This window comes from Microcaecilia unicolor, chromosome 4 (assembly GCF_901765095.1).
Source record: "Microcaecilia unicolor chromosome 4, aMicUni1.1, whole genome shotgun sequence".
NCBI lineage: Eukaryota > Metazoa > Chordata > Amphibia > Gymnophiona > Siphonopidae > Microcaecilia > Microcaecilia unicolor.
In genome coordinates, this window is record NC_044034.1 from 42,928,458 (window position 1) to 42,952,694 (window position 24,237).

The window sequence follows — 24,237 nt, forward strand, 5'->3', positions numbered from 1 at the left end:
TGCATTTTTTCCGATTTTAAAAGACGTAAGGCTTGTAGTTTTTTTTTGTACTGACCTTGCTTTTCTTCTCTTTCTTTTTTTTTTCAGAAATTTCCATGTTAGCCAGTACTGCCTTGCGTCAATTCGAAGAACTAGTTCGGAACTAATGAACTCACACCTGAAACACATGAAAAATCTGGGCTTCAATCTCTGACTGTGTTGAAACCGATCCCACATTATACTGAGCCGCATTTTAATGGGTCTGTGGTGTATTCTCACATACCTTCCCACCTCCCCTTGGAGTTGTATTCTTTAGCTATTTTACGTGACTAAGGGACCCGTGCTTGCGCATCTGGCAGGAAGGCACCAGTGCGTGCGCGGTAGGACGCTGCTAGAGAGTTCTATATTGATCTCGCTAGTCAGCATCTGCACTGGGCTTCGTCGAATGATGTCACCTAGCTGTGACAATGCATGGCCTGCTGTCCTCGGAGAACAACTGCTACATGTGAGTAACTTCGCTTTCTCCATGGGTAACTAGGAGTTTACTATGTAGAAGATCCTTTAGAAAACTTAATTCCCCCCCCCCCCCCCCCCACACACACACCAGGATTAGCCTGTGGTCACACCACCCTGAGTGTGCTTGATTTTGGAAGCTAAGCGGGATCAGACCTGGTTAGTACTTGAATGGGAGCTCAGGCAGGATCTTCAAAAGGAAGCATTGACAGGGAGTTTTTCTTGTTGAAAACCAGCCTTATTGTGGATAAATACAGTGAGCAGTCACTCCGACAGAAAATTTGGATCGTACACAATATATTTCAAAAGGCCATTGCCTTCTAAAGTACTTGTGCTGAAGCTTCAAGCACTACTATCTCTATTGAGAGAGAGGCACTTCTGGAGAGCAGCTGTTCACCAGACCAGTTTAAAGAATAAAAAGTGCACTGTTTTGATGGTTAAAAAAAATCTGTGGAGACAGGCAATGAAAGCAAGAAAAGGAGCATGCACAGAAAGAAAGAGAGAGGTTAGGGCTGGATTAAAGCATACGCAGACCAGGCCATGCGCTAGGGCCCAGATGTCTAGGAGTGGCCCTCTCAGATGTGTAATTCACTGGCTTCCAATGTCAGAAATAAGCCTCGGGGGAGAGGCAGGGCTGCTCACCCATAAGGCAAGACTAGGCAGTCACTTGGGTTGCAGCTTCTTGGGGACAGCAAAGAGCAGCTGCATTCATAGCTAAATAGTTGGTCCTGACAACCACACAAAGAACCGTCAGCACCTACTTTAACCTTGATTTTTTTAGATTTTTTTTTTTTGTGTGTGGGACAGTTATGATTGTTGGGCCGATATTCAAAGTAGCTGGGCTGCCTCGTGCGGTCAGCGCTGAACCTGGATATTCAATGCTGGGTCATTTACATTGACCCGCCATTGAATATCTGGTTTAGTTTTGACCGGTTCCAACTTAACCCACCAAGCCAATATTCAGTGCTGGCCGGTTAAGTTCAAAGCGGCCAAAGATATTCCATATATTAAACTTGGCCGGCGATGGGGTGAAAATCAGCAGATAGCTGGTTATATTGCACGAATATCGCCGGATAGCTGGCTAAGTACCATTTAACTGGCCAGGTGTTGTTCCTGGACGGTTAAATGGTTTTGAATATCGGCTGGGTTGAGTTTAATTATCAAAATCTTTAGCGGGCAACAGGCTAGAGACCTAAAAGTTAATTAAGAAGAGTGTAAAGCTGAACGTTTGTCTAGAGTGCACATTGGAGGAGTTCGCACGGGCATTGGAGGAGGAGGCAGAGCCACCACTGCCTGCAGGAATCTGTCTATTCTCCCCACCCAGTGTATCTGAACATAACTCACCTTGAGCTACTACTGAAAAAAGTGTGAACAAAATCCAAATAAATGAAATTGTCCTCCAGTTGGCTAGAGAAGTCAGTGAGTAGCACTTCTTACTGTGTAGAAAGACGTACGAGGAGAGACTTGATGACCTAAACATGTATACCCTGGAGGAAAGGAAAAACAGTGGTCATAAGATACAGATGTTCAAATATTTGAAAGTTATTAATCCACAAACAAACCTTTTCCAGAGATGGGAAGGCGGTAGAACTAGAGGACATGAATAGAGGTTGAAGGGGGACCAACAGAGGAATAATGTTAGAAAGTATTTTCTCTCTGAGAGAGTGGTAATACCTGGAATGCTGTCCCGCGGGAGATGGTGGAGATGAAAACAGTAATGGAATTAAAAAATGCATGGGATAAACACAAAGAAATCCTGTTTAGAAGAAACGGATTCAAAGAAGCTTAGTGGAGATTAGGTGGCACCGCTGGTCACTGGGAAGCAAAGCCCAGTGCTAGGCAGCCTTCTATAGTCTGTGCCCCGATTGTGGCTGGACAGATTCAGCTTCGGAAATTGGAGAACAAGACCAGTGCTGGGCACACTTCTACGGTCTGTGCCCTGAAAATGGCAAGGACAAATCAAGATCAGGTATACATATGAAGTATCACATCATACCTTATGTAATGAATTTATCTTGTTGGGCAGACTGGATGGACCGTACAGATCTTTATCTGCCATCATCTACTATGTTACTATATTCTGGTTTTCATCTGCTGTCAGACCCCTGCAGGGAGCTGAAACTGTGTTTATAATACAGTGGAGGCCCAATGTTCTTCTACCGAAAGGTTAATCCTGCCCCGGAGGAGACAACAGTTAAAGAATATTGCAAGTATTGTGGAGGAAGACTGACAAGGGCCAGGAATTAAAAAAGGAAACCAATGAAAGGTGGAGGATGGGCAGATGAGCCAAAGCTCAGATTATTAAGCATGACAATAAAGAGTTCTGAAATAATGTTGAAAATAAATACAGCATACAATGGAGGAAAAAATTTATATGAGAAGAAAGGACAAGAGCCGTATGGGGTAATTGGATCTGTATATATAACACAATTAATTACTTAAATTTGCAATATGTTTATTCCTAAAAATAATCATCACAGACTTAGCCGTGGTAAAAATGGAAGTGAGCGTTGGAGAAACATCTGTTGTTTTCCTTTGCAGTGAACAGAGAATCTTACAAGCACACTTTTTCTGATATAGTAGGTGTCGACTTGCATATTCTGCTGTTGCCTGGTCATGTGAAATGTTATAAGAATTTCTGATCAGATTGTAGAATAAACAGCCATGCAATGGATGTGGAGCAGTTTGATAGATCATAGTGCTTGAAAATGTAGACAAGTTTTGCTCTGAATGCATCCTTTCAACAAAGCTATTTTCATTGAATGGAAAGGAAAGTTGTCAGGCCAGCTGGCATCTGAAATCTTACTGTGCGGCAGTGGCGTTCCGACCCTAGCTGACACCCGGGGCGGATCGCCGATGCGCCCCCCCCCCCCCCCCGGGTGCAGCGCGACCCCCTCCCCCCCCCCCCCCCCCGGCGAAATGACACCCCCCTCCCCCCGGGTGCACGCCACTGGGGGGGGGGGTGCCGCGGCGCGTGTCTGTTGCCCTGTCTCCGAGAAAATTCGCATGTGTTCACTGCTCCCTCTGAGTCTGCCCCGGAACAGGAAGTAGCCTGTTCCGGGGCAGACTCAGAGGGAGCAGTGAACACATGCGAATTGCGAACTTTCTCGGACTGAGACAGGGCAACAGGCACGTGCCGCGGCACCCCCCCAGCGGCGTGCACCCGGAGAGGACCGCCCCCCCCCCCCCTTGGTACGCCACTGCTGTGCGGCAAAGATGCAGCTTTTCTTCCATAACCTCTACGATGGTTAGGGTGATGCTGCCCCCTTCTCAGTGACAAGTGATTTAGCCAGAGGCCCAGCAGCTAAGCGTTTTGGGATCAAGATAAGAAAAGTCCTGACCTTAAGACAGCAGTACGAAACCTGGCCAACTTCAGTCTGGGGACTACTTTATTGTGCCGGTGAATGCTAGATAGTTGCATTGCACTTTGTTAAAAAAAATTATAAGAAATGAAAGGGTAGCATTTTTGCATGTGTAAATTGTAGTGTGGTTTTTTGCCAATGATGAAGAGTTATTAGCTCCAAAGGTGTTCTACCTGGGGCTCTTTGAGGCTTTTTCCACCACTCTATAGATTTACTTCACAGACTTGAATATTTACTGAGGATTGTACTGAATATTTGTAGTTGGTTAGATCAGTTCATCCTCTACCCATCTTTTTGGAATATAAATTAACTGGATAAGGTCACTGAAAATCATTGCAGACCGCCCTGGTGCTATCCCGATATCTCCAGAGTGTTCCAGGGGATATTCAGCACTGGCATCTATATCAGCCATTCCCAACCCAGTCTTCAGGGCATACCTAGTCCCATCAGATTCTCAGGATATCCACGATGAGTATTCATGAGTTAGATTTGCATGCAATTGAGACAGTGTTTGCAAAATCTATCTCATGTGTACTCAGTATAGATATCCTGAAAACCCAATGGAACTAGGTATGCCCCAAAGACTGGGTTGGGAATGGCTGATCTAGATAATTATCTGGATAGTGGTGCTGAATATCGCCCTTTATCCAGATAACAGCAGCAGTCGGCTATATACCTAGATATTCAGCACAGCTATCCAGATAGCACCAGGGCCGTCGGGGGAATATTCAGCACTGGTGTCTGGATAGTTATCTAGATAGTGGTGCTGAATATTCCTATTATCTGGTTAAGTTTGAACTGGCCAAAAAATAAACCAGATATTCAGTGCCGGTCACTGGAAATGACCCTGCATTGAATATCTGGGCTCAGCACTGACCACAGTAGTTAGCCCAGCTAACTCCCGTGGTCTGAATATCAGGCCCCATAGGTACAAAATGGGCTTCATAACATTCTGGTGCCTTTTTACCAAGCCGCATAGGCGCCTACGCGCGCCCAACTCATGTCAGTTCAGAGTTACTGCCCGGCTACCACATGGCCCATGCGGTAATTTCATTTTTGATACATAACCGCTACACCCACCAGAAAATATATTTTATTTTTGCGGTGAAAATCGGGCAGTAATTCCGACTCGACGCACGTAGGCGATTACCGCACAGTTAACGAGAGAGATCTTAACCGCTACGTCAATGGCTGGCGGTAAGATCGCAGACCCAAAATGGGCACGTGCCAATTTTTATTTTGCCGCCCGTCCATTTTTGACAAAAATTTTTAAAAGACCTTTTTACAGGCGCGCTGAAAAATGGATCTGCGCGCACCTAAAACACACGCTTACACTAGCACAGCCCATTTTTCAGTGCACCTTAGTAAAAGGACCCCTCATTGTGCATTAAGGCCCTAACACCCTTGCGAAGGCCTAAAGCTGCTTGATAAATTCCCCCTTTAATTTTATACAGATTCCAGTATATGTAGTAGACCTAGTTGCTAATAATGAGCATAATTAGTCATAGCACACAGTAACACAGCACAATTTAATAACTATCCCTATTAAAATTTTTGTGAGTATAGTTCCCCAGTATCTCAAAATGTAGGAATATGATCAATGCTACAGTAGCAATCGTATGAAGTTTTAGAAATATTCCTTAAAAGACGGAAGGTCTCTGATGTTGACATGGAAAAATTATTCTGTGATAGTTTCCAGAGGTATTTGCTATGTATTAACAACGTTTCTACTTGTTGGCTTCAGGGCTTTCCTTCTAAGGGTTACTGATTTAATTTTTTCTGTTTGTTTGTTTTTTTTTTTCCAGGGAACATTGGAAATACATTTAAGATCTCACCCATTTTAGGCATCATTATCATATCCAAAGAACTTGATTTATCAGCAACTGAGCAGTTTGTTCTGTCTGTCAAAGCAACTGATCAAGGATCACCGCCACTATCTGCAACTGCTATTGTCCGCATTTCCTTGACAATGTCAGATAATTCTCGCCCAAAATTCACACAAAAAGAATATCAGGCAGAAGTTAATGAGAATGTGGATATTGGAACATCAGTTCTCTTGATCTCAGCAATAAGTCAGTCAACACTAATTTATGAAATTAAGGATGGGAATGTTGATGGAGCACTTACCATTAACCCATATTCAGGTGTCCTCACCAATCAGAAAGCACTGGATTACGAACGCATGCACTCTTATCAGCTAATTGTACAAGTCACTAATATGGCAGGCATGGCTTCAAATACCACGGTGAACATTCAGATTGTTGATGAAAATGACAATCCTCCAGTTTTTCTTTTTTCACAATATTTTGGCAGTATAAGTGAGGGTGCTCCCATCAACAGTATCGTTCGAAGTTCTGACAACAACCCAATGGTAATACGAGCTGTAGATGCTGATAGCAATCAGAATGCATTGCTTGTTTATCAGATAGTTGAATCCACCGCTAAGAAATATTTCACCGTGGATTCCAGCACTGGTGCTATCAGGACAATTTCAAATTTAGATCATGAAACAATAGCTGATTTCTATTTCCATGTGCATGTTCGAGACAGTGGCAACCCACAACTTACAGCTGAAAGTCCAGTTGAAGTCACAATTGAAGTAACTGACATCAATGATAACCCACCAGTGTTTACTGAAGCTGTGTTTGAGACGGTTCTATTGTTACCTACTTATGTTGGCGTTGAGGTTCTTAAAATCAAAGCTGAAGATCCAGATTCAGAAGTTCCACCAGAATTGACTTACAGTTTAATTGAAGGCAACATGAACAATTTTGCAATTGATTCCAGTAGTGGAGTACTTACAGTCAAAAACAATAGTCTTTCCAAAGATCACTACGTACTTATCATAAGAGTGTCTGATGGAAAATTTTATAGCACAGCTATGGCAACAATAATGGTAAAAGAAGTCATGGATAGTGGACTCCAGTTTGCCCAAAGCTTCTATTCTACTTCAATCTTGGAGAACAACACCAACATTACAAAGGTAGCAATTGTAAATGCAGTAGGAAGTCATCTCAATGAACCTCTAAAATATAGCATATTAAATGCAGGAAACAAATTTAATATTAAATCCACTTCTGGAGTTATTCACACAACCGGGCTACCATTTGACAGGGAAGAACAAGAGATGTATGAATTGATAGTAGAAGCAAGTCGTGAACTTGACCACCTGCGTGTTGCACGAGTAGTTGTCAGAGTTAAAATCGAGGATATAAACGATAATGCTCCAGTTTTTGTAGGTCTTCCATACTATGCTGCGGTGCAAGTTGATGCAGAGCCTGGTACCCTTATATATCGTGTGACAGCCATAGATGAAGATAAAGGTCCAAATGGTGAATTAGCATATTTTTTAGATGAAGACTATGGCCACTTTGAAATTGAGAAACATTCTGGTAGCATAATTTTAAAGGAAGCCTTTAATTCTGACTTGTCAAACATAGAATATGGGGTTAAAGTAATTGCAAAGGATGGAGGCAATCCTCCTTTATCTGCATCTGTAGAACTTCCTATTACTATTGTTAACAAAGCAATGCCAGTGTTTAACAAGCCTTTCTACATAGCTTCTGTAAATGAAGATATAGAAATGCATACCCCAATTCTGAGCATCAATGCAACCAGTCCAGAAGGCCAGGGTATTATTTATACAATTGTTGATGGAGATCCCTACAATCAGTTTAATATCGATTTTGATACTGGAGTCCTCAGTGTCATCAGCCCTTTGGACTATGAAATAAACTCTGGTTTTAAGCTAACAATAAGAGCCAGTGATGCTCTTACAGGTGCTCGGGCTGAAGTCACTGTGGATTTAAGCATTAATGATGTCAATGATAATCCTCCCATTTTCGATCACTCAACATACAGTGCAACGCTCTCTGAGGCATCTTTGATTGGGACGCCTGTATTGCAGGTTGTTGCTACTGACGCTGACTCTGAAAAAAATAAAATTATAAGATATCAGATAGTGCAGGATATCTTTAATAGCACTGACTATTTTCACATAGACAGCACAAGTGGTCTGATATTAACAGCTCGTATGTTGGATCATGAGCTAGTGCAACAATGCAGTTTCAAAGTCAGGGCAACTGATAGTGGAATCCCATCAATCAGTAGTGAAGTTCTCGTTACTATCTTTGTGACAGATTTGAATGATAACCCACCCGTTTTTAATCAATTAATCTATGAGTCGTATGTTAGTGAATTAGCTCCACGTGGCCATTTTGTAACTTGTGTCCAAGCTTCAGATGCTGACAGCTCAGACTTTGACAGATTAGAGTACAACATCTTGTCTGGCAATGATCGTATAAGCTTTACTATAGACAGCAAAAGCGGTGTTATAACACTTTCCAAACATCGTAAACAAAGGATGGAACCAATGCATAGTCTAAATGTTTCTGTCTCTGATGGGTTGTTCACAAGCACAGCACAAGTGCATATCAGGATTCTTGGAGCCAACCTTAACAACCCTGTTTTTGCCCAAAGTGTTTATGTGGCAGAAGTCAGGGAAAATGCAGCCCCTGGAACCAAAGTAATTCATGTAAAAGCAATAGATGGAGATTCTGGGATCTACAGTCAAGTAAGCTATACTATAATCAATGATTTTGCCAAAGATCGCTTCTTTGTTGATAATACGGGGCAAATTGTAACCACGGAGAAACTGGACAGGGAGAACCCTTTGGAAAGTGACATCAGTGTTTCCTTGAGGGCCCTTGATGGTGGCGGAAGATCAGCTTTCTGCACTGTGAGAATCATAGTAGTAGATGAGAATGATAATGCTCCGCAATTTAAGTCTGTAGAGTACAGAGCAAGTGTAAAAGCTGATGTTGGAAAAGGTCATTTGGTCACTCAAGTCCAAGCCTTTGATCCAGATGATGGAGCAAACTCTAGGATTACCTACTCACTGTATAGCGAGGCCTCTGTTTCTGTGGCAGATCTCCTCGAAATTGACCCTGACAATGGGTGGATGGTTACCAAAGGCAATTTTAATCTTTTGAAAAATACTGTGCTTTCCTTCTTTGTGAAAGCAGTTGATGGTGGCATCCCAGTTAAGCATTCTCTTATCCCAGTGTACATTCATGTTTTGCCCTCAGAAACTGTTCTACTTGCTTTTTCTCAACCCCAATATTCTTTTACGTTACGGGAAGATACATCTGTCGGTAGTATAGTCGATTATCTCTACATTATGCCACGGCAGAATGCTATGTATAGTACTGTCAAAGGTGAACTGGCCGAAAATAACAAAGATGATTTTTTTGTCATAGACAAAGACACTGGGATTTTAAAACTAGATAAGAGACTGGATCACGAGGTAAATCCTCTGTTTTGTTTCAAAGTTTCTGCAACTGTGCCATTAGATAAAGTTGACATTGTAGTGACTGTGGATGTCGAGATCAAAGTTTTGGATTTAAATGATAACAAACCTGTTTTTGAATCCAATCATTATGAAGCTGTAATAATGGAAGGAATGCCGATAGGAACAAAACTTATCCAAGTAAAGGCCTTAGATGCAGACTGGGGTGCAAATGGACAAGTCACATACACTCTTGCCTCAGATTCAGAGGTGGATAAAGTCATGGAATCTTTCACAATCGATATAAATAATGGCTGGATTACCACACTGGACGCTTTGGACCACGAAAAACATCCCACCTATAAATTTTCAGTTGTGGCCTCAGACCTTGGAGAAACATTGACTCTTTCAGCAACAACACTTGTCTCAGTAACTGTGACAGATATAAATGACAATGCACCAGTCTTTGAACAAGAGGTATACAGAGGCTCTGTGAAAGAGAGTGATGCTCCAGGCGAAGTTGTGGCAATTGTTAGTACTTGGGATGAAGACACAGAGGATGTGAATCGACAAGTGAACTACCATATTACAGGTGAGAACCATTAAGGTAGCAAATTCTTTAGTTAATTAAAAGCAGAGATTGCTTAGAAGAAAGAGTATGATAAACAGCTGTTCAAAATTTTGCTTGTCACTTTCCTGTTTAGGTCATACACTGATACAAATATATTACTTGGGCTTTCCAAATCTGAGCTCGAGGCACATTACTTTGCATCAGTGCAAGCAGTTTGATCACCATTCCTTTTTATGTACTGGCCTTCATGTTTGGTAGTTTAGTTTAATTGTTTTCTTTGGACAAAAATAATCATCTGAAGATACATACTGAATTATAGCCAGTCCATTTTCAAAGTGATTTAACCGGGCAGGAGAGCCTCTTGCCTTGTTAAATTTCTTGATCCTGCACTTAACCGAACCATGGTGCCCTGCACTATCCAGTTGTTCCTGGGGTGGTCCAATAGTGCAAAGCCAATACTTAATCGATTAGCAGCAATTTTCAGACTGCTAACCACTTAAGTAAGAGCTGGATGAGTAGCCTAGTGGTTAGTGCAGTGGACTTTGATCCTGGGGAACTGAGTTCGATTCCCACTGCAGCTCCTTGTGACTCTGGTTAAGTCACTTAACCCTCCATTGCCCCTGGTACAAAATAAGTACCTGAATATATGTAAACTGCTTTGAATGTAGTTGCAAAAAAAAACTCAGAAGGGCAGTATATCAAGTCCCATTTCCCTTTCCCTATTTGAGATTCTACATGGAATGTTGCTACTATTGGAGATTCTAGATGGAATGTTGCTACTATTGAGATTCTGTTGCTACTATTTGAGATTCTACATGGAATGTTAATGTTGCTATTCCTCTAGCAACATTCCATGTAGAAGCCTGCCCTTGCAGATCAGCAATGCGACCGCGCAGGCTTCTGTTTCTGTGAGTCTGACAGACTCACAGAAACAAGCCTGCGCAGCCGCATTGCTGATCTGTAAGGGCAGGCTTCTACATGGAATGCTGCTAGTGGAGGAGCAGCCTAGTGGTTAGTGCAGTGGACTTTGATCCTGGGGAACTGGGTTCAATTCCCACTGCAGCTCCTTGTGACTCTGGGCAAGTCACTTAACCCTCCATTGCCCCTGGTACAAAATAAATACCTGAATATATGTAAACCGGTTCGAATGTAGTTGCAAAATTCTCAGAAAGACAGTATATCAAGTCCCATTTCCCTTTCCCTTTTGAATATAAAGCCCATTATTTTTAGGACTTTATTCAAAAATTTACTCAAGAAATAATTTACCCAAAATTTGAAACAAAACAAAGTGCTTTGCTGTAGTTCATGCTATAACTGTTTTCTAAAATTCATAACTGGCATTCTAGAAACTAGACTAAACTAGGGACTACATTCAATAAATGGCACCTAAAAAATTGGGGCCAAAGAAAAATTGCACTTAGTGCTGTTCTAAAAATGGAGCTCAAAGTTAGGCGCTGTTTATAGAATAGCACTTAGCGCCGGGAACTGCGACTACTTTTAGGCACGACCATTTACAACCACGAAACCCTGGTGTAAATTCCTGTAGCTAAATTAGATGCAGATCCCCTTTATTCTGTAACAGCGTGCATAAATTGTAGGAACACTCCTAATCTGCCTATGACCTCCCATGGCCACACCCCCTTTTTGGATCCACACATAAATTTACACACATAGGGGGTCTTTTACTAAGGTGCACTCACGTTTTTTTATGCACGCTAAAATTGGGCGTGTGCTACACGTTAGAGATGCCAATGCATTCCTATGGGCGTCTCTAACATTTAGCGCGCACCAAAAATGTGCGCGCGCCTTAGTAAAAGACCCCCATAAATTTTAATTAATGTCCATTAGCACCAGTGATTGATGGGGCCCACTAAATTATTGGCTAATCGGCTCGTTATTCAAGCAGATTAGGCATGCGTGCAATTTTAAGCACCGTTTATAGAATTTCAGGGTTGGTGCCAATCTATAGAATTGAGGACGTTTGCATTTGATGAGGGAAGGTGGAAGAAGTCGTACAATTTTTTACGCAGATGTAAATAATCTCTGGGAATGTTACTGCCAGAGTGCAATTCCAATTTTTCTCTATGGTCTTAATTTATCTCACAGTGAGCAGAATGGCATTACCTCCCTTCCATTTAACCAAAGGAACATGTTCTTTTTTTCTCTTCTAAGCTGGTTTCCGTCAGCATGCGGTTAAATGATGTGGAAAAGTAATATTGCCGGTTCAGTGTCAGTGTTCCAGCATAATAAAAAGCCGTTCTGCTTCATCTGCTCCACTCCCCACCAGCTTCCCACTCTAATAAATTTCACCTAATTGCAGTGCTTATCTTTGAACGGCTCCTTAAATGACCCCTCGTTAGGGCTATTTAATACTAATGTGTCTTCCTGTGTCATGTAAACTTTTTTTCCCCTGGCTGGAAACCTAATGAGCATGAGCGCAGCTGTATGATAGAACCTTCATTAAAGGATTCCTTAATAGAACCTGCTGCCATTTCTTGATTGCATAATCAACAGCTAATGCAATTGTCTTGGTAACAAGTGCAGTAGTGTATTACATCCTCTCTTGAGACTGACTGGAGAGACCCATTGTGGTACTCCAAGATTGCTATTGATTGCTCGCAGTTTGAATCCTGTTGTCATTAGGGAAGCTAAACAAGATCATTTTTAGCACTTCTTTTGCTTTCATAGAGGTAAGGATGGGAGTCTTTTTTTTTTTTTACCATATTTGTTAAACACAACTATATATGCGTTTCTAGCAATGACCTCCTCAATCTTGCATCTCACCATTTGCATACTAAAATTATAGGATACTAGCACTTATGCAAGTAAGTGTTGTGTACGTGCTCAGCGCTGTCCTATAAAGTACATACACAACTCACGTAGCACATAAATGCAAGGTGATGTTCAAAAGAGAGAGACATGGGTGGGACTAACATTTACGTATGTAAGAGAATAGTGTAACTTTTTATCGCATGACTGCTTAACCTCTCTGCTTCCAATGATCAAGCATTACCACTCTAAACCTTATGTCGAATAGGATCTCTGTACAGTCAATAACCTAATATATGTTACAACCCAATTCATTACTCAGGATCCTTTATGCACTACCAGAATGTATTCTTCTTCACCATACTACTACTATTCCTACTTAACATTTCTAGAGCGCTACTAGGGTTACGCAGCGCTGTACAAATTAAACAAAGAAGGACGGTCCCTGCTCAAAGGAGCTTACAATCTAAAGAACGAAATGTCAAGTTGGGGCAGTCTAGATTTCCTGGGTAGAGGTGTAGTGGTTAGGTGCCGAAGGCGACATTGAAGAGGTGGGCTTTAAGCAGTGATTTGAAGATGGGCAGGGAGGGGGCCTGGCGTATGGGCTCGGGGAGTTTGTTCCACGCATGGGGTGAGGCGAGGCAGAAAGGGCGGAGCCTGGAGTTGGCGGTGGTGGAGAAGGGTACTTCTTCACCATGTATGAATACACATGGTATATATATATATACCATGATCTGTTCCATATATATCATATTCCATGTATGTTATCATATATGTATGCACCTTAACGCAAGACCATTTGTAATTTTGTTACCCGGAAATGGCAACCGCCATTACGGCAAATGTAAGCCACATTGAGCCTGCAAATGGGTGGGGAAATGTGGGATACAAATGCTACAAATAAATAAATATCCACCAGATTCACATATAGCCCGACCAAAATTGTGTGCACAAAAATCCAGTTGTACTCTGGATTTGCCTCTGCAATTTAATTACTTAACAAGCCAATCAGTGCTGATAATAACAAGCAATTATTGACACTAATTGGCATTAATTAGAATTTACGTGTACAACTTGCTAAGCATATTCTGTAAAGTGATGCACGTAAATTCTTTTTTTTTTTTTTTAATATGTTTATTAAAGACTTTTTCATACCGATAATACAAAGGTAAACTCAAAAATAAACAGAAAAGCAAACAACCCCCCCCCCCCCCGCCCGCAAATAAACACAAAGGAAGATCAAAGAGCCATGGCAATACCCGGAAACACACAGTATGGATACACAAAATCAAGTGGTGCTATGCGGCTCCTTACAAAAGTGATCTAAACGAGCCCAGGTCTTCAAAACAGACTTAATTTGTCGACGCCGATGGGCCAAAATGGTTTCATATTTCCTAATCACACAAACGTAACTCCACCATTCATTATAATTGAGGTACACATTATTTTTCCAATTGGAGACAATTAAATGCAGAGCAACAGCTAACAGTATGTTGAACAACTTTTTATCGGACTGCAGAAGGAGGATATTAGGACAAGAGGCTCGTAAGATCACAACCTCATAAGAAAGCGCAGTAGTCTCTGGCAGGTGAAAAATAAGACACATTCTTGTCCAAATAAGTTGCCAGTAAGCTCTGACGTTCTTACAGTAGAAGACCATATGCGCTAATGAGCCATCCTTCTCCTGGCAAGACCAGCAGCTAAAGTTGACACTCTTAGTGATTCTTGCCACACGAGCAGGAGTCCAATAGGCTGCCAAAAAGGGGATGTTGAATGGGCTGGCCATGGGCATTCCAAAAATCTATGCACAGGGTTCTAGAATACACCTGCTCTGCGCCTAACTTAGGCGCCAGTATTTACACCAAGTTTTACTGGCGTAAATGGACATGCCTAGAGTTAGGTGTACAATTTCAATATTATCTCAAACACTCTCTCATATTAGTTTTCATAAATAGTCAATGCTACCACGTTTCAAGCTCCAATATTCATTCATCACTAAGCCTTTTTTTAAAAGCTAAACAGGGATCTTCAGAGTTTGTTCCAATATATTAGTGGTGCTGTTCACATCGTCATTGATCCACCCGTGTAGTAGATTTTTTTCAAAAGTTTATAAATTGCCTTTTCTTAAAGTTCTCCTCATAAATTAACATCTTCCAAAAAATCTTTTTCAACTTTTTCAAATTTTAACGTTAATTATAGTAGTATCACTTAGCTTTAAGCGACTGTAAGCAGCGATTTTTCTCCCAGTTCAAACCTCCGCCAACATGGCCAGGTTTCGAAATTCTTCATCAGGGAATTTTTTCCTATATGCGGAAGAATTTCAAAACCTGGCCATGTTGGCGAAGGTTTGAACTGGGAGAAAAATCTACTACACGGGTGGATCAATGACAATGTGAACAGCACCACTAATATATTGGAACAAACTCTGAAGATCCCTGTTTAGCTTTAAAAAAAGGCTTAGTGATGTATGAATATTGGAGCTTGAAACGTGGTAGCATTGACTATTTATGAAAACTAATATGAGAGAGTGTTTGAGATAATATTGAAATTGTATATAATAATAATCTCCACACTATATATAATAGGTCTCTTTAATTAGATTATAGAGTTAGGTGTAGGCATGGCCACTAGGCATCTTTTATGAACCGTACCTAAATCTAGACGCGGTTTTCAGAATATGCCTAAGTGTAAATATTTTTGGTGACGATTTTTCAGGGACCATATATAGAATCTAGTCCTATAATTATTTTATTTTTGTTACATTTGTACCCCGCGCTTTCCCACTCATGGCAGGCTCTACGTGGCAGGCAATGGAAGGTTAAGTGACTTGCCCAGAGTCACAAGGAGCTGCCTGTGCCGGGAATCGAACTCAGTTCCTCAGTTCCCCAGGACCAAAGTCCACCACCCTAACCACTAGGCCACTCCTCCACTCCACTATACGCTAAAGTGCCACATTTAGGCGCAGCCATTTACACCGCTATTAAAATAGCATTAATGGGAACGCTCAAATATGGGGGACACCGCAAAAGCGGAGGACCGTATTCCAGTATGTCAAAAGTACAAGGAAAAGGAGTAGCATAACCAGCAGGACTCTCCTGTGAAAGAACAGCAGGACGATGAATAAAGTAAATTAAATCTTTATTCTTCAAGACCCGACACAGCAGTGTGTTTTGGCAATAAAGCCTATATCAGGGGTCTACAAACAATGAACATACATTGAAAATTAAAAATATATGACATGTACAAAGGTATATTAGAAAATGTATTAATGAACATATAGATATAAAAAAAATCATAAAAACATAAATAAACTATAAACTCGTGAAATATAAAGTAAAAGGCAAAACATAATAAGCTCCATGTAATAATATTTATTTATTTATAGCATTTGTATCCCACATTTTCCCACCAATTTGCAGGCTCAATGTGGCTTACATTTGCTGTAATGGCGATTGCCATTTCCGGTTAACAGAATTACAAATGGTATTGCATTAAGGTGTGTACATACATGGTAAAGTAGAATACGTTATAGTATTGCATATAAGTTCCTGAGTAATAGATTGGATTGTAACATATGTTGAGTCATCAATTATAGGAAAACATTTTAGACATTAGGTTTAAAGAGGTAGTGCTTGTTCATTAATAGCAGTGAGGTTAGTCAGTCAAGTGATAAGAGTTCTGTTCTGTCTAGTTCGTGATCAGTCTTTTTACTTAGAAATTAGGATGTCAAAATACTATATTGAAAAATTATCTATATATAGATATGCATATATATAGATATAGATAGATAAATAGATATATAGATAGATAGATATCAGTAATTATTGGGACATACCGGCTGAAAATAGACTAATATATTTAAAAGGTTTGAAAAGATTTTAAAAGACCAGGAAATATATAAACCAAGTGTAAGATTGCAGAAAAACAAACTTGTTTCAAAAGCTCACTGAAGAGTATAGGTAACTGTAAATACTGGAAAACAGTCTGTAAAGAGACACAAAGTAGTAATATTAAACAATAAGGCCAAACTGCAAAATTGATAAAGGTTCCAGCACCAAATCGTTAGTAGAGACAATGGGACGTACAGGAGGATTTCCAAGATTTTTATGAATCTTCAGTAAAAAAATAAATGTGAGGAACTCTAGGATGTTTACACATCTCTTTGCTTTAGAGAAAATTGTGACTGGAAGACTTTTGCTTGGCATGTTCAGTGGGCAATTCTATAACTGCATGAATTCTATAGCCGCTTTTGTGCTCCATTATAGTATAGGGAAAAGGACTTGATATACCACCCTTCTGTAGTTACAATCAAAAGCGGTTTACATATTACATGCAGGTACTTATTTTGTACCAGGGGTGATGGAGGGTTAAGTGACTTGCCCAAAGTCACAAGGAGCCGCAGTGGGAATTGAACCCAGTTCCCCAGAATCAGAGTCTGCTGCACTAACCACTAGGCTACTCCTCCACTAACAACATTCCATGTAGAAGCCTGCCCTTGCAGATCAGCAGAAAACACAGAAGCCTGCGCGGCCGTGTTGCAGATCTGCAAGGGCAGGCTTCTACATGGAATGTTGCTAGTGGAATAGCAACATTAACATTCCATGTAGAATCTCAAATAGTAGCAACAGAATCTCAATAGTAGCAACATTCCATGTAGAATCTTCAAATAGTAGCAACATTCCAGAATCTCAAATAGTAGCAACATTCCATGTAGAATTTAGAATCTCAAATAGGGAAAGGGAAATGGGACTTGATATACCGCCTTTCTGAGGTTTTTTCAACTACATTCAAAGTGGTTTACATATATTCAGGTACTTATTTTGTACCAGGGGCAATGGAGGGTTAAGTGACTTGCCCAAAGTCACAAGGAGCCGCAGTGGGAATCCAACCCAGTTCCCCAGGTTCTTAGGCCTCTGAACTAATCACTAGGCTACTCCTCCCCCACTAGTGTAAGTCAGCATCTATATGTCTATATTCAAGCGTGAAAGGAAAAGGAGAAGTGTAAACAGCAAGGTGTCTCCATCGTTAGTGCACGCGCGCTAAAATGTTTGCGCACACCTACAGTGCGACTTAGTAAACAGGGCCCCAAGTGTCTTACCGATGCATTAACCTTGTGTCTGATCTCAGGAGGGGCAGGATCTGGGGTAAATCTGCCAAAGCAGGTTCCCATTGAAGAGTGTGGGGAAGTAGCCCCCTCTGGACTTTCTGCCAAGAGTTCACCACCACTGCTGCAGCTTCTGGTCCACTGGCACTCAGGTCCATTAAAAATGTGTTAAGCACAGGGAAAACCTGTATAATACATAATGCATATCTGACTTTGTAAAATGAGCATGTGAATGAAAAATGTGCATTATCTAGGTGCCACTTTGTAAAATTTCCCTCATAGTGTGGTAATTAACACCTGATAAGAACAGTTAATATGCATGCTCATTTTGGCACACATGCTTCCATAGGAAGCCTTCAAAGAAAAATTGTTCTATAGAACCTGTCATGTTGACCAGATTATTGAGTACTTCATAGACAGATTTAGTAGTGATCTTGCAGCATCAACATTCACTAAGCTACTCACCCTTCAAATGACTGGCTGTTTCATAGTCTAATTCAGAGAATTTTCAACTGCAATCTAGCAGATGTATTTATTTTAAAAAAAAAAAAAAAACGTAGCACCCACTTAATACCTAAGTGGCTTCCATAAAAACATACAGAATAAAAATTACAAACAAAATTTTAAAATACAGATACGCTGCCACAATCAAGCAGATTTAAAGCTGAAAATTTTCCTAAAGTTAGCCAGCTACAGTTATCCAGTTATCAATTTATTTTTTTTTTTTTAATTTTATTGCATTTGTATCCTACAATACAGACAGAGAGGGCACTACAGTATACAGTCAGACAAACCAGAAGAAAAAAGCAACACTGGGCCTTCAGAACTAGGACAACAGGAGTACTTTATTGATCAATGACCCGACACGGGCCGTGTTTCGGCGCCAAACAAAGGCGCCTGCTTCAGGGGTCGATGTGCTGATGCAATGACGTGCAGATGACAAAACACGATTGTCTTAAGGCACTGAGAGGTTATCTACGATCTTCGCTACGGCGAAAAAAAACGCTGATAGCGCTAGCTTCAACAGAAACACTTTCTCCTGTATTGTGATCGATTGTGTGTTGTTGCGCCGGAAAGCGCTGAAAAGCGCTGACTCCGATGGAAAGTTTGTTCTCTATAGCAAAAAGGTTTCATTAAGGAATATAACAATGGAAAAGAGCGGTGAAACATTGGGGGGAAACAACGGGAAATTAAAAGGGGCAGTACATAACAACAAGAAAGCATATGGTATATATTTTCTGTGAGTAGAGGTATGAGTGTGGTGAGATTACAGGGGATGAGAATTCAGAGTGGCTATATTGATGCATTATTGAACCGTGGGTGTGGGCTTTGTGTGGTTTGGTTCTTTCTGTAAGTTTTCTCAAAAAGATGGGTCTTCAATAGTTAGTAGGCTCTAATTCTTCCTTCTGGTGTTGAATGTTCATTATATTAACTCCAGTCATGCCTACTTTGAAATCAGCTACTGTATGCACAGCCATTTTGTTCAAATAGGTAGCTATATTTAGCCACTTTGCAGGAGTAAATTTTCAAAATGTCAGGTTTAGCTACCTAAATCAAAGTTAGGCAGATAGGTCCTTTGGAAATTGACTCATTTGCATATAGTTCTAGTAGTATGAAACAAAGCCAGCTGGATCTAGGTTTCATCCCAGCGCTAATTAACAACTGCTACATAAATCAAAGGGGCAGGAGATTTTGGATTAGCTCAGGCCTTTTTCAGTTATAGCTCAAGGTGAATTACATTCAAGTAAATAAGGTATTTCCTGTCCTCGGAGAAGCTTCTCTCTACCCTGATTATGCACTTGGCCATGTGTGTGCGGAGGGGGGGGGGGTAATGTTATAATAGATCACCTAGGTTTAGAGGGGAAGAAGGTGCCTATTTGTAGCCTGTTTCATTAAAGACTTGTAGGTGCTTATGGTTGATGCTTATGTTAGAAACGCTATTCATGTTTTAGATGTACGTAATCCAGCATTTAAATGTCCATATTGCATGAACATCCAGGCTGGGTTATGAACATATTTAATTATTCAATTTTTCAGCCCGTCCTCCTGACAGCGCCCAGAACGGGTTACAAAGATTACATTTATAATAATAAAATGTAAAACAGTCAAACATTAATTTCAATTGACAGAAAACAATTCAATACAGCATTTCCTCAAAATGAGTTCTAACTTCCAGAAATAGATGAGCTTTTACAGTCTTCCGATATTCCAATAAATCATCAATAGATCTTATAGTAAAAAGGCAATCTATTCCAAACCAAATCAGGAAATAAGAGTAGGCTCATGCATGAGCACATTCTAATTAAAAAAAAAAAAATTAAACACTAGCAGAGGGCAAAAGAAAACGCATCTCACTCTTTGAGCGAAGCAGTCACTTATCCCCCTGTTTATTAAGCCTTTCTAGGGGCTGTCGATGCAGCAATGCCAACATAGCCCATTCACTTTGAATGGGCTGTGTCGGCATTGCTGCGTGGCAGGTGCCTAGTGCGGCTTAGTAAACAGGGGAGGGTTAGGGACATAAGTACATAAGTACCTATAAGTACATAAATAATGCCATACTGGGAAAAGACCAAGGGTCCATTGAGCCCAGCATCCTGTCCACGACAACGGCCAATCCAGGCCAAGGGCACCTGGCAAGCTTCCCAAATGTACAAACATTCTATACATGTTATTCCTGGAATTGTGGATTTTTCCCAAGTCCATTTAGTAGCGGTTTATGGACTTGTCCTTTAGGAAACCGTCCAACCCCTTTTTAAACTCTGCTAAGCTAACCGCCTTCACCACTTTCTCCGGCAACGAATTCCAGAGTTTAGTTATACGTTGGGTGAAGAAAACTTTTCTCCGATTTGTTTTAAATTTACTACACTGTAGTTTCATCGCATGCCCCCTAGTCCTAGTATTTTTGGAAAGCGTGAACAGACGCTTCACATCCACCTGTTCCACTCCACTCATTATTTTATATGCCTCTATCATGTCTCCCCTCAGCCATCTCTTCTCCAAGCTGAATAGCCCTAGCCTCCTTAATCTTTCTTCATAGGGAAGTCGTCCCATCCCCGCTATCATTTTAGTCGCCCTTCTCTGCACCTTTTCCAATTCTACTATATCTTTCTTGAGATGCGGCGACCAGAATTGAACACAATACTCAAGGTGCGGTCGCACCATGGAGCGATACAACAGCATTATAACATCCTCACACCTGTTTTCCATACCTTTCCTAATAATACCTAACATTCTATTCGCTTTCCTAGCCACAGCAGCACACTGAGCAGAAGGTTTCAGTGTATTATTGACGATGACACCCAGATCCCTTTCTTGGTCCGTAACTCCTAACGTGGAACCTTGCATGACGTAGCTATAATTTGGGTTCTTTTTTCCCACATGCATCACCTTGCACTTGCTCACATTAAACGTCATCTGCCATTTAGCCGCACCAGTCTCCCAGTCTCGTAAGGTCCTCTTGTAATTTTTCACAATCCTGTCGCGATTTAACAACTTTGAACAACTTTGTGTCATCAGCAAATTTAATTACCTCGCTAGTTACTCCCATCTCTAAATCATTTATAAATATATTAAAAAGCAGCAGTCCTAGCACAGACCCCTGAGGAACCCCACTAACTACCCTTCTCCATTGTGAATACTGCCCATTTAACATTTAGCTTGGCAGCTTATCACAAACATATTTGGGAGCCATACCATGAAAAACCCTCAATGCTAACACCAGCATTTTAAGAACACAGCATTTGCAAACAGCTAACTAATGCAATGCAGAGAAAATAGGGGTAATATGATCCATTGAGCCTGCATTTTTCAAACGTTTAGCAGCCGCATTTTGAACCTGTTGGAATAGTTCCAAATTCTTTTTAGGCAGCCCCACAAACAATACATTACAGTAGTCAATGCGTGAAATTAAATAAGTGTAAAGCAATTGGGCAAAATCAGACTCTGTAAAATAACTTTGAATCTTAACATAGTTGATGCAGGTAATAAAATTAAGTTGAAACCAATTGGGAAATATGGCTGTCAAAAGTTAAACCTGCATCCAACAAAACTACTACTACTACTACTAATTATCACTTCTATAGCGCTACAAGGCATACGCAGCGCTGTACACCATACATGAAAAGACAGTCCCTGCTCAAAGAGCTCACAATCTAAATAGGACAGACAAACAGACAGAACAACTAAGAGGTAAGGGAATTAAAGAGGTGGGGATAAAAGGGTACAGGGCAACTCCCAAACTATGCACTTGATATTTTGGTACTATAGTAATCTTCTCCCAAAATATGGAAGGTCGAGGGAACTGGCAATTTTCTCTCTATCTACAAAACATTTCTTTGATGCACTCAACTGTAACTTATGCAACACCATCCAATTCTTAATTTCAATTAGACAATCTTGCAGTAATTGTATCTACTACCTCCTGAGCTAAACCCAGTGGGAGAAACAATTGGATATCATCAGCAAATGAATGGATATGAATCCCATATTTTATTGAGATATCAATAACTGGACGTACATACAGATTAAAAAGCAGTGGAGACAACAAGGTTCCTTGTGGTACACCATATTTCAAAAGGTGTGGCGTAAAAAGCTCTGACTCAACTAGCACCCTCTGAGTTCTATTCTCTAAAAATGATCGAAACCAGAGTAATGCAATATCACAAATCCCAATTTCCCTTAATCTAGCCAATAGAATTAAATGATCCATTGTATCAAAAGCAACACTTAAGTCCAATAAGACCAATAAAAAATCATTCCCTTTATCTTAATATTTCCAACAGTCCATCAACAATGTCCAACCAAACATTTTCTGTACTGTGAAACGTTCTAAAACCAGACTGAAACTCAGAAAGGGCATTCTGCTTCTCCACAAAGTCAAGCAACTGAGTAAAAACCACTGTCTCTGAAACTTCAGATGAATCTGGCCTAAACTTACTCAGCTGACTCGCATCTTTCGTAGGTTTCTTCAATATAAGACAAACAACCGTTGTTTTCCAAATCTTGGGAACCACTCCCAACCTCACAGACTCTAGCATAACATCTTTTACATTCATTAATAACAATGATGGACAAAGATCAAAAATTGAAGCTGAAGGTCGCAAAGAAACAGCTAACTTTTCTAACTCCTCAAGCAAACCAGAATGAAATTGACTCAAGATATTATACTCCTGTCTAACCTGCACATGGGAATCCAGTCAATCTACTGTCAAATCCTCTATATTGATAGATTGCATCCCATTTTCTAAAGTAGAGCAAATTTTCACAATCTTTTCATGGAAGAAATCAGACAAAGCTTTACAGCTCAGTAGATGGACATTGATCAACCTCCTGTTAGGTAGTAAACAGTTTCTTAGTTAAAGCAAGAATCTGCATAGATCTATTAGGAGCTTTCAATAACAACTGAGAAAGATAAACTCTTTTTGTCTCTATATTCATCAGACAATTTCTTCCAAACACTTCTGTCATCAGTAGTCTGAAATTTACACCAGGTTCTCTTAGTCTTTCTCACTCCTCCTTTTAAGTTCTAAGAGAAGTTATGAAAGTTTGATTTAACAGTCTTCATAGATGCCAAATGCTCATACAGTTGTAGAACCCTGGAATATATAAAACTAAAGAACGCCCATATGATAAATGGACTTGTTGCAGATGGGACTAGGGTGGGCCTAAAAATGGAAGCTCGTACCCAATACATGCTGCCTTTGACATAACAACAACTTAATATACAAAGGGGCCCTGTTTACTAAACCACTCTGTAGGCGCGGAAACTTTTTAGCACGTGCTAACGCTAGAAACACCCATAGGAATATAATGGGTATCTCTATAGTTAGCGTGTGCTAAAAAGTTGCCTACAGCATGGCTTAGTAAACAGGGCCCCAAGTTGCTGCCTCTGACATAAGGACAGCTTAATATATCAAGTCAAAAGCATATGTAAAAAGAATAACTGTAAAGTGTGCTGGGTCTGTCATGGTCCAAAGCTCATCCAGAGGCCTGTTCCATTCCTGTAGCCCTGCCAAAGAAAACACTGTCCAAACTGTGGACCTCAGATGTCTTGCAAGATGGTAAATTTTCAAGATAGATGTCAAGTAATAAGTAGCCATGGACCATAGCATTTTGTGAATAAGACGAGGAATTTTATACTTTACCCTGAAAACCATAGGCAGCCTTTGCAGGAATAAATGTTCCATGTATATGGATGTATTTTATAAATATCATTCATAGACTGTGACTCCGCCTGTACTCCACCCAAACTCTACCCCTGACATGCCTAACCCAGATCATTCAAAAGTATTCATCTTCTTGTCACCACACATATTTCTCAGCAGCGTAGCCAGGTTGAGGGTGTGGGAGAGTGGAGAGCGGCTGCTGACAGCACTGGTGCGTATTTTAAATGCAACAGATTGTGTAAAAAATAGGTACCGGTGCCGTCAGAAATCCATTTGTGGGGCGGCCGCTCCCCTGGCAACCCACCTAGCTACGCCTCTGATACTTCTACATGCATAATCCATGGGTTATTTTGATAAAAGAACTTTATCGTGTGCAAAAGCGCATTTCCATGTGAAAATTTACTTTATAAAATGGCCCCCTTCAAAGAACAGGAAATGCATGCCCCATTCTGTATGCCTTGACACCTGAATAAATTATTGGGCATAAA

General features: G+C 40.6%; 1 protein-coding gene across 1 annotated transcript in view; it reads left to right on the forward strand.

Moving 5' to 3' along the window:
- FAT3 (FAT atypical cadherin 3) overlaps window positions 1–24,237 on the forward strand; it is a 739,365-nt gene that overhangs the window by 541,000 nt on the left and 174,128 nt on the right. The window contains 1 exon segment of the mRNA XM_030200168.1: window positions 5,660–9,733. Coding sequence (XP_030056028.1) covers window positions 5,660–9,733 — 4,074 coding nt within the window.